General features: G+C 39.0%; 1 protein-coding gene across 1 annotated transcript in view; it reads right to left on the bottom strand.

The window, feature by feature from the left end:
• Positions 1-12,174, bottom strand: part of CORIN (corin, serine peptidase) — a gene marked incomplete at its 5' end in the record, with an annotated part of 55,845 nt that overhangs the window by 21,524 nt on the left and 22,147 nt on the right. The window contains 2 exons of the mRNA XM_009872604.1: positions 3,505-3,612; positions 5,936-6,081. Of these exons, the coding sequence (XP_009870906.1) occupies positions 3,505-3,612; positions 5,936-6,081 (254 nt within the window). The remainder of the gene's footprint in view (positions 1-3,504; positions 3,613-5,935; positions 6,082-12,174) is intronic.

Here is a 12,174-nt window from a genome sequence, read left to right as displayed (position 1 = left end):
TGTTCTCCGGACTGAAAAAGCTGGTTTGATTGCCTTGTTTGGCCTGTTCTATAGATTATACTACCAGTTTTCGTTTTAATCCAAGCTCAAATTCAGGTGACAGCCCTGATGTCCCCACACACAAATAGCTGAGGTATAAACTCCCAAATCACATTTGAAACAGCACCTCTGGTTGCCTGAACCTGGAAATACATCAGCCTATTGGCATCAAAATACTAAGTAGATATGTTGCTTCCAAGAAATGTTATTTTAGAAGTAAGTATCTTACAAACATGAACCAGAGAATCACTACTAGCTCATATGATTACTGGAAAAATCTACTCATGTTTTAACCATAACCGGACGTGTGGTGTGCTTGATTTTGATTAAATTCAAAAGGCTATGTAAATAAATATTACAGCACAGAAAGACAAATAGGCCTTGAACCTGTGAATCTAATTCCATGGGATAAAAGAACTTTCTTGGGTATCACCATTTTCCCGATCTGTTCCTTGCATATCTGTGATTATTATTAATGAAAAATTAATTGAAATCAAACAAAAACGTTTACTCTAAAAGAACAAAGAATGTCAGTTATGTTAGTAAATTGATATGAAAATAAAATTAAAAAGCTTAAAACATATAATTTATGAACCTTGCTATTTTTAGCAGTTTGCAATTAATTAAATACATATTTGCTTTTTCCCTTCATCACACATTAGAGTGTTACACTGTGAAGCGTACCATTACTCTCCAAAATTTATCTTTGAGTACAATATAGACAAATACAGAGACAATTCCCTAGCTAAAAATCACTACTTATTGAATTCAGTGTTTAAATACACTGTTTGGTTGGTAGAAGCCATCTATTGTTTGGTGTACTTATAGTTTTCCTCTAAATATTTTTGTGACATACATTTTTAATTCAATGACAATGAAATGGAAGTGAAAATTGAGGTAGGAAAACTTGTCCATATTTACATTACTACCATCTCAAACATATGTTTTGGCAAGAGACAGGGATTCACAGATGACCTTACCATCATTCTTCTTCAAAATATGAAGCAAGTTACCATTTGTAATTCATAGACATATTCCCTATGCAATTACTATTAAGTCATTAATATTAGGACCTCCAAATTTTTCTCTCAATTAAAACACTACAGTCAGGCTGTAGAAAACAGTGAAGGACAACACTGGGTTGGAATGTTATGTCCTCAATTTCTTTAATATCCTTCTAGCAACCTCTTCTGCTCTCTGCCAGACACATTGCTCAGCAGCTAGTAAATTAATATGACCAGTTACAATTGGGCACACTTAATACCACTAACTCTCTTCACATCTATCAGAATAATAAGTTTCAGAAATTATCTTCCTCACCCTTTGCTGAGATGCACCCAGAAGTCTCACATTCAGAAATGTGGGTCAAATTTTCTCCCAGATCCTAGTCTAATCGGCACTAAATCTTAGGATTTTGCTGCAATTTTATGTGTGAGATTTCCTCTCACAAAGATCATGTGAAAATATGACAGGGATTCCCAACAGGAGGAGACACTAGGTGCTAAATACAGCTCTACTCTGCATGGGCAGAGTATACCTTAGTCCCTTAGGACTGTTGGCCAGAGTAGCTTAAGCACACAAAAGCTGTAGCTAGTCTTTTCCAGCCTTCTCCTGGCACTGAGAAGTTGTTCTATGCCTGTCATTTAAGGCACTTCAGATACAAGGTTTTTAATTTAAATGTTGCCTGTTATTTAATGGCATAAAATCAATTTCAAATGATAAATCTAATAAACTGTGAGCTAGCCATTTACACATGGAAAGATCATCAAGTTTTGATTTTGTCCTGCACACACGGAATATGAATGAGTCACGAGTTACTCCTGGAGCTCTACAAGGACTTTCTGTTCTTCAGTAACAGTATTACCCCTGGTCAATGTAATGTCACTCCGACAGCAGTAATCTCCTAGCAGATGCATTCTTCCATATTTATAGAAACTGATAAGAATTCTGCTAATTGCTAGCGACATTCTGTCTAGACGACACAGAGAGATCCATTTGATAAATGAATGTTATATATTGGACCAATATTTCACATGTTAATGTCTAGGAGAATAAAATTATCCTAGAAGACGCATAGCAATTAGTGTTCTAAGGAGTTAAGAACCAGTGGCAACAAAGAATATTTGGCAGAGAGGACAATTGTGACAACTGATTCAAAGGTAAAGAGATGACAAAGTCTGAAAAAGTCACTGTAATCATCAGCTCTGCCTTTCCTTCATAATCCAAACAAGAGAATGACCTAGTATTAAATCCTGTTTCAGTGAGCATAGCTTTTTATTTTTGCTTCCTTTTTGCAGGCGGGAGGGGAATGGGACAGAAAGAGGATAAAGAATACAAGACTGATTTTAAAATTTCCAGAGGCTGAGAATACATTGTGCCTTAGTGATAAACAACTCCCTGGTTACTACACTCAGTAAAACAATCAGCACTTAATAAAGAAACATTTTATAGAGCTGACAAGCTTGAATTTTAGCCTAGCTTTCAGATATTGGATCTTATTTCATTTTCGTGCAGCTGAGCAGAAAGGTTTTTGCCACAGTTATGTTGCTCTGCTTCCATCTTAACCTGCTCTCTGTTAAAAAATGCCAAGTTGTGTGCTTTAGCCCTACTCTGCTGGAATGCTTTCCAACCCTTTGCTCATATTCACACCTCTTCTCTAAATCCTTAGTGATGTAGAATTGTTCTCTTTGTCCCAAGGGATGCCAGGCCAGCATGCAGAACTCCATGGAGGCTACATTTTAGTCACATAAAGAAATAGTATAAACTCCCTTCTCTTTATCAAAATTCTCCTCCTGCTAGCACATACGAGGATAAATAGTGACCAAGATATTTGTTGGTTCTCAAGCTCAATACATGCCCCTTAAGTTAAAAGTCAAGAGCATCTCTACCATAAGTAAGCTAAGAAATATACTGGAGAACAGACTTTGTGGTTACCACTTTATCCTTGTACCTACAGCTTGAGGTTGACCTACCTTAAAAAAACTTGAAATTCTTGACACTTGCAGTAAAAAATTGACTTCAGCAACACACATCTTTTGTCAATACATCACAATGATAACATTACCATGTACAAATTTAAAACTATATTTATGAATTCAAGATTTAAACTACAGGAAGTCACATTTCAGCTCATTAGAACCTCCAGCAATATCAAATTAAATCTGTGGTATTTTTAATCTTAATTACTAGAAGAACACTCAACTATCCTGGAATATGGTTAGTAGAATCAAAATGATCAAATATCATAAATTGTATTGATGTTAATCAAGGAAGATGCTTCCTAAGTTATTTTAGTGTCACTAGCCTTAAAAAAACAGTTTTCAAATATATTTTTGTTGCAGAAAAGGGGGCTTATCCTCTGTACTGTCATGCTATCATTCAAATAACTGAAGGAACAACAAAATTCATTTTCTAATGCTTCAACTACTCTCCATTCAAAAGATCCAACTCATCAAATTTGTTTACCACAGCTGTCCTCATCACTATCATCCTCACAATCAGCTTGACCATCACATCTTCTGGATGCCAGGACACACCTCCCAGACCGGCACTTGAAGTGACTGGGTGAGCATTCTGCCAATGACAAGGAACAGAGAGAAACATGACTCCATAAGCCACAAACTCAATTCTCACATGGCCACTTACGTATTTATCACTGTGACTGTTTCCGAAGCGTAAATGCCAGGAATAGAAAGCTTGGGTGATACTAAACTAGAACTATGCAGCAGCCAAGACCCGTTTTAACAACTGCACTGTGAATGGGGTGGAGCAATATTTTCCAGACCTGTCCCTCACATGCTACCCTCTGACAAATTTTAAAGCTTTGCCAAATAACTGGCATACAGTGCTATACACAAAATGTATTTTGCTGATTGTGTGCTTATTAGAAAACCACCTATAAATATCCACTAACTAACGCTTACATTGCTTCTGCCTCATATTACAGAGTACTATTTTGAGAAAGCTTTATTTAGATAGTTTGGAAAAAACCACCCATTTTTTCACATCGTACACATCACTGACTTTGATGTAAAACCTCCATCATACTTTGCTTCTTGTTATTCCTCCCTGTAAAATCTCTCAGATATTTAATACCGTGTAGTTGCTTGGGCAAATTTTAGGATTCAATAAACAGTTGTACAAAAATATCGACTCGGGAGCCTTAAAAAATAACATTCTAACTATAAAAGGTATGTGAACTATACTGCCAATGTTTAAGAATAACTCATTATGAAAAGAACTAAGTTTGTAATGCATACTGACTTGGCCAGCAGCATTCTTGGATTCAGCACTCTCTGGAAGAGAAGCAATTCAGCACATTGTAATAACTCTGCCAATTATAGCTTAAGTTGGAAAATCACCTACTATATCTTGTAATCATAAACATTTTAAATGATCTCTGAACCTTAGTTTGTTTTGTTACATGTGTAGAGTTTTTTTCAGAAATATTTATAAGAGGTTTTAAACTTCCCAGGGAAGACTTTCTAACCAACATTAGAAATATCAGTAGAAAACTGGCATTGAATCAACATAAAATTCTAGCAATAAATGAACCCAAAACAACTCTGACAAGACACTTTTTTTAAAAGCATTTTAAACCCCCCTTCTTTTTCACTGATTTTACAAGAATTTATCTCTAGAAACAGAACAGGCTAGCCCTGTATGCAGTAGTATATTTAAAGTATAACCGTTCTGTTACATTTCAAAGCCAAATGATCTAATAACACAGGGAGGAAGGTTAGAAGACACTTGACACCTGAGAAAATAACATTATGTTATTTTTCTATAACTCACCTTGTTGTGCCAAAATCTTACTCTTCTTCTCCTATACACTGCTGTGTACTAACAGACAATTCCTTTCCATCAGCCTGCTGCTGCAGAGGGAAACTATCTCCTTATCTCTCAAAGAGTCTCACAGTAGAGGATTTGATTACTACATGTTACATGTTTTTACAAAATCCTCCCAGTGGTACTTGTGCACATGGACTTTGCTTGAAGAAATAATACTACGTGCCAGCTATATGTGCCTCACTGATTTTTTGTGATTCTTTCGCTATATTCACAGCAAGACATCGTCACTAAAAGAACTATAGACTTAACTAGCTTTTGCCCATTGCTTTCTCTGAGCAAGATCAAGGTTGTGGAAAGACTGACATCATCATGTAGGTGAGTAGGCAGAGAAGAGTGTGAACTGAACATGACATTGCAGGCACTGTAGCACACACCATCTCACTATTTCCGCAGCTATTTCATTGGCATTTTGGTAAGAAAATGAAAAGGTCTGTCAGAATCTCCACAGATCTCACATCTGATTGCCACTGCAGAAGGAAAAGCTGCTCAGATTCTCTCTTCACACATATAAAGAATATCTAGAAGCACTGAAGGCAATTGCTTTTGTTCACACCCACTACAATTACTATTATGGCTGAATTCAAAAACTAAAACTTGTCAGTTGCTACTGAAGCTAGTTTAGCACAACTCTCTAAAATACCTTCCCCAAATAAAAACCAAGAGCAAACAACAGCTGGCAAAGACACTACAATTACAGTATTTTTCAGAGCTGTCATGGGACTCAGCTCTTTTAAGATTGCCACGAGTCTTGCCTCTTGGTTAGAAAAGCATTATTGTATCATCTAAATAGGTAAGAAATTGAAGTATAAACACAAGCAAGCAGTAGGTGTGGTGTTAGCAACAAATCTCAGACACTGATTTTCACAGATTGAAAGTAATTGATCCTTCCTTCAAACAGATTTCTCATGAGAACTTCCTCTAATCTACAAACTGTAGGTATCCAAATTCCCTGAAACCCAGTTTGGAATAATTTCCAAGAAAAATAAATGTCTTTGGCAACCTAATAAAATCTTTACTTTCTTGTTAGATATGTTTGTAAAAGTACCTTCTACATCTTCATCTGGTGTTAGACAAGTTTGGTTGTCTGAGTTCTCATCTGGAAATTGAGTGCAGTCAGTATCTTCTGGCCACTGCAGACCTACAATCCCAAGCACAGACTCACAGCGTTCCTTAGACTGTACACATAATGTCCTGAGGAGACAAAGTGGAATTGCACAAGATAACTGAGTATCTCAGAAATTCCCAGTTATTGGAAGTTAATAATCCTAGCCAAAGCTAAAGAGGGAAGATCAAGGAAAAAAATCAGTTAATCAGATTTCTTTATATGGAAAAAAAATATCAAAAAAATGTTGCTACTGTTGAAACACTATTTTAAATTAATGTATGCAGATTGTTACCTGAGTTATAAGATCACAGAATCATAGAATGATTTGGCTTGGAAGGGACCTCAAAGATTATCCAGTTCCAACTCCCCTGCCATGGCAGGGACATCTCCCACTAGATCAAGTTGCTCAAGGCTCTATCCAACCTGGACTTGAACAATTGCGGGGATGGTGCACCCACAACCTCCCTGGGTAACCTGTTCCAGTGCCTCACCACCCTCAGGGTAAAGAACTTCTTCCTTATATCTAGTCCAAGCCTACACTCTTCCAGCTTCCACTCACTACCCCTCATCCTATCACTACAGGCCCTTGTACAAAGTCCCTCCCCAGCCTTTCCGTAGGTCCCCTTCAGGTATTGGATGGTTGCTATAAGGTCTCCCCAAGCCTTCTCTTTTCCAGGCTGAACAAGCCTAACTCTCAGCTTGTCCTCACAGGAGAGGTGTTCCAGCCTTCTGATCATCTTGGCAGCCCTCCTCTGGACTCACTCCAACAGCTCCACGTCTTTCACGTGTTGGGGTTCCAGAGCTGGATGCCGCATTCCAGGTGGGGTCCCACAAGGGCAGAGTAGAGGGGCAGAATCACCTCCCTTGACCTTCTGGTCACACACCTCTGAGGCATCCCAGGACACGGGTGGCTTTCTGGGCTGGAAGAGCATGTTGTTGGCTCATGTTGATCTTATCATCCACCAACACGCCCAAATCCTTCTCCCTGGGACTGCTCTCAATCCACTCATTGCCCAGCCTGTATCTGTGCTTGGGATTGCCTTGACCCAGGTGCAGGACCTTACACTTGGCCTTGTTCAACTTCATGAGGTTGGTCTGCGCCCACCTCTCAAGCTTGTCAAGGACCCCCTTGATGGCATCCCTTCCCTCCAGCATGTTGACTGCACCACACAACTTTGTGCCGTTGGCAAACTTGCTGAGGGTGCACTCAATGTCCATGTTGCCAACAAAGATGCTAAATAGTACCAGTCCAAGTACTGATCCCTTAGGGACACCACTTGTCACTGGTCTCCACTTGGACACTGAGCCATTGACTGCAACTCTTTGAGTGCAATCTTCCAGCCAGTTCCTTATCCACCTAATGGTCCATTAATCAAATCCGTGTCTTTCCAACTTGGAGACCAGGATGTCATGTGGGACAGTGTCAAAGGCCTTGCACAAGTCCAGGCAGATGACATAGTTGCTCTTCCCTTGTCAATTGATTCTGTTACTCCATCATAAAAAGCCACCAGATTTGTTGGGCAGGATTTTCCCTTGGTGAAGCCATGTTGGGTGCCACCAATCGCCTCCACTTTTTTCCATGTGCCATAGCAGAGCCTTCAGAAGGATCTGCTCTATGACCTTACCAGGCACAGAGGTGAGACTGACTGGACAGTGGTTGCCTGGGTCTTCCTTTTTTTTTTTTTTTTTAAAATGGGGGGGTTGTTTCCCCTTTTCCAGTCAGTGGGTACTTCACCAGCCAAATATAACTACTTATAAACATCCTCTCCTCTGTAAGTGATGGCAGAGAACCTTTTTAAAGAAGCACTAACTGCACTCCTTCAGAAAAAAATGGCAAAAACCATTTTGTACCAGTGAAATGCTGCCTCTTCTCATCATACTACCTCAGAAAACATGTGGTTTCAGGAGGAAAAAATATTTAAGCCTGCAGACAAAGGAGCAAAGATCTCCCCAGGGAATTCAATAAGATTAAAAGGTTAGAGAAAATCAAAGCACAGATCAACATAGTCTTGAGTGTGTTATTAGTTAGAGCAACAGAAGGTTGTATGACAGTTGGAAAAATACATTGATATAGTCCTCCTGCTGCATTTTTTTACCATAGAAAGACAGGAGTCACCAAATTTAATTAGTTCAGTTCATATAGATTAATATCCTGTCTCTCAAAATACTCAATGTAAAATGCTCCAAAAGTACAAAGAGAAAATGCATAACAGGAAAAAGCCTCTACTATTTTAAGCATTATTTTAAACATTTAGCAACTAATTTTGTCTAGTATCATAGCTGATGTGCTGTTCAAGACCAAAGTCTTGTCTTGTACCTGTGCTATTTTGAATCTTTGTTTCAATTGCCCTCTCTTTTATAAAATTATTTTTGTGTATTTTTGTTTTATTAACTAAGCAGTATGCGGCTAGGAACCTCAACATCCTTTTCATCTCTTTATCCAAAAAGAAACTTGCATCATACCTAACATGTATTTATCTGAGCTGTTTTAAAAAATTCTTCAGTTAGCAAGACTTCATATATTTCATTGTATCTACATCTACAGATATCTATTATTTTTCTTATATCTGACCTATAGCTCTCCTGACGTACTTTAAATCCATTGCTTCGTGGTTTAACCTTAGTGAACATGGTGAACAATTTATTTATTTTCTCACAGAAGCTTTTACCTATTTGAAGGCTATGATATCTTCTCAAGTCTTCTTTCTAGACTCAGAAACTCATTTAATTGCAACTTTTAGGTCATATTTTCTAAACCTATTATCAATTGGGCTTTCTCTTGCTGTTTCAAAGAAAGCTCTCCTTTGTTTTTGTAGTTTGAAAAATATTCAACAGCAGGATCCCATTAATTTCTATATTTTTCAGTTTCCTTCACGTCACTTTAACTTGCCTTTTATTTAATTTGATTAATTTTTTCAGATCTTTCTTCTAGGAACAGACACTTCTTTCATAGAAAACAATTTATTCCACTCATTTTCCTTTTATCTTTAGACCAATGAACCACTTTTTTTCCTGCAATAAACTTCAACAAATGCAGTGACCAAACCCAAGCAAACAGATTCATTTAGGATCAACTATTTAAAGCTCTTTTGAAAAAAAAACCAATACATTATTAATCTTCTCAAATTTAATTCTGTTTGGGGGACAGCAAAAAGAGTTGTCAATGCTTTTCTGGACCAGATGATTCACCATTGACTTGAGCAGCTGGAAGGAACAGATGAATGGATTGACATCATTTAACCATGCTTTCTTTCCTTTTAGATCCTCCTTAATATCAAAACTGTTGACTCACACCGCTTACTGACCTCAGCTTTCTGAATATCAGACTTCTTACCTACCAATGACAGAAACCCAACACCATCAATATGATGAACACATTTTAATATTTTGATTTTGTTAGCTGAGACATATAAAGCATTTCTGTCCTGTGTTCTTTGCACACTCAAATCTTTGGCCAAAGCTGACCCTTTCCATTAGCTATTGTAAGCCATTCAGTTGTCTGTCTGTGATGGAAGAACTAAAATGTAGATAACCTTCAAAGCAGTGCTCACCACTGTGCATATGGAAGCCTGTTACAATACTCACAGGAAAACTGGAAGAACAATTGGTACTATTATTTTTTTTAATCCCTCCCATATTCCTACACTGAGTTTCACAGCTGAGATAACAGAATACCTTGGTAACTAACTTTAGTCCTCCATCATATCTCATCTGTGGTAATGTCTACGAATCAATTTAAACAGTTAATAGTTAACATGAGTACACATTACAAAGCAATCAGGAGAAAGAAATACAACATGAAAAAAGAAGATTTAGCAAAGAAATATGTAATTTTCTGCAATCAAATTCAATCTAGCTTTTTTTAAGAACATTAAGCATATTTAGCAGATAACTAAAATATCTCTTTGATCTCCCAATTCAAATACAGTAATAGGATGCCTAAAGTGATGTCAGCATATAAAGTGCATGAAATTTTACCAGAATTACTCTTCATGTGCATCTGTCATGGTTTTGAAACATCAAAGTCAGCTGGAGACTACTTAAATACACAGTGTAATCTCCATGTCACTATAGACTAACCAGCTAGGAAGGCATTTACTGGACCCAAAATACGGGACTCTAATAGACTTTCTGGAATGTTGTGAGACCCAGAATCTCCAGAAGCTGCTCAGCACCTGGCAGAACCAATTCACGCCAAAGATAGTTTGTAATTATAAGGAAAAAGGAACTTCAGACCTTATTCCATATGTTCTTCATCTATGAAACTCCATTTGTCCTCAGTGGGAACCCAGCACATACTTAGCTGCAAAAATTATTTCACCAGACCTGGACTAATATTACCAATGTCTCATCAGAGATGAAGAATACTGTTCAGAATCTGAAAACGTACTTGATAGGTAAAGGAACGGCCTCAGTAACAGCAAGTTCAGTTCTTTCAAAAAAAGCAATCTTCAACTGTGTTCCTTACTTTGAATAACACTTCATGAAGACCATTACAGATAAAAAATAAAGTATGACAGTCAAATTACCAACACAAAGACAATGAAAAGCCTTGCAAAGCAGGGACAGATGTTTTTATACAGAGGGAGTAGAATTAAAATTGTTTAACTATAGCACCTAGAATGAAATAACTGAGTTAGTCAAGGGGAACCCTTGGGAAATTGCCCTCAGGGACAAGGGAGCAGAACAGAGATGGCAGATCTTGAAGGACATTTTCCATAGAGCAGAAGAGCTCTTCATCCCCGGTCATAAGCAATCAGAAAAGCAAGGCAAGAGACTGACACAGAGGAGTTGAGACCTGCTGGTCAAACTAAAGGGCAAGAAGGAAATACACAGGCAGTGGAAGCTGGGACATTAGTGGAAGCAGATATCCTGGAAAGATAAGTACACTGCCCGTCTCTGTAGGGTTGTGGTCAGGAAGGTCAAGGCACAGCTGGAGCTGAACTTGGCAAAGGACCCAAACTATTATAAGGGCTTCTACAGGTATGTCAAACAGAAAAGGAAGGTCAAAGAAAGCATAGCCCCCAGAGGAGCAAGACTGACAAGATGGTAGCAACAGATGAGGAGAAGGCTGAGTTACTCAACAATGTTTCTGTCTCAGTCTTCACTGGCAGCATTTCTTCCCATATCTTTTGAATGCATGGACTGCAAGACAGGGACCAGGGGAGAAGAGTCCCTCCCACTCTAAAAGAAGATCAGGTTCGTGACCTGAGTTCCTTGAGGAACCTGAACATACAAAAGTCTATGGTACCTGATGTGATGTGATGTGATATATCCCAGAGTCCTGAGGGAATTGGCTGATGTAGTTGCCAAACCACTCTCTATGATATTTGAAAAGTCACAGCAGTCAGGTAAGTCCCTGACAACTCGAAAAAGGGAAACCTTGCACGCATTTCTAAAAAGGATAAAATGGATGACCCTGGGAACTACCGACTTGTCAGCCTCACCTCTGTGCCTGGAAAGATCATGGAACAGATCCTCCTAGAAGCTATGCTAAGGCACATGGAGGACAGGAAGGTGATTTGAGACAGCTGGCATGACTTCATCAAAGGTAAGTCCTGCCTGACCAATCTAGTGGCCTTCTGTGATAGATTGACTTCATCAGTGCACAAGCAAAGAGCTATGCATGTCATCTTTTTGGACTTCTGCAAGGCCTTTGACACAGTCTCCCACAATATGGATTTGATGGGTGGACTGTTTGAATAAGGAATTGGTTGGATGGTCACATACAGAGGGTAGTGGCCAATAGCCGGATGTCCAGATGGGTATCAGTGAGAAGTGGGGTCCCTCAGGGGTCTGTACTGGGACCATTGCTGTTTAGTATCTTCATCAATGACATAGACAGTGGGATCTGCCCCTGTACTCAGCACTGGTGAGGCCTCACCTCAAGTGCTGTGTGCAGTTCTGCGTCCCTCACTTCAAGAAAGAGGTGCTGGAGCGGGTCCAGAGGAGAGCAACGAGGCTGGGGAAGGGATTAGAGGGAATCTCCTATGAGGAGAGGCTGAGGGAGTTGGGGGTGTTTAGCCTGGAGGAGACTTGGGGAGGACCTTATCACTCTCTACAACTGCCTGAAGGGAGTCAGGTGGGGGCTGGGCTCTTTTCCCAGGCAACAAGGGACAGGACGAGAGGGCACAGCCTGAAACTGCATCAGGGAAGGTTTAGGTTAGATATCAGGAAGT

Source organism: Apaloderma vittatum, unplaced genomic scaffold (genome assembly GCF_000703405.1).
Source record: "Apaloderma vittatum isolate BGI_N311 unplaced genomic scaffold, ASM70340v1 scaffold11267, whole genome shotgun sequence".
Lineage (NCBI taxonomy): Eukaryota > Metazoa > Chordata > Aves > Trogoniformes > Trogonidae > Apaloderma > Apaloderma vittatum.
This window is presented reverse-complemented; position numbering and strand designations above follow the sequence as displayed.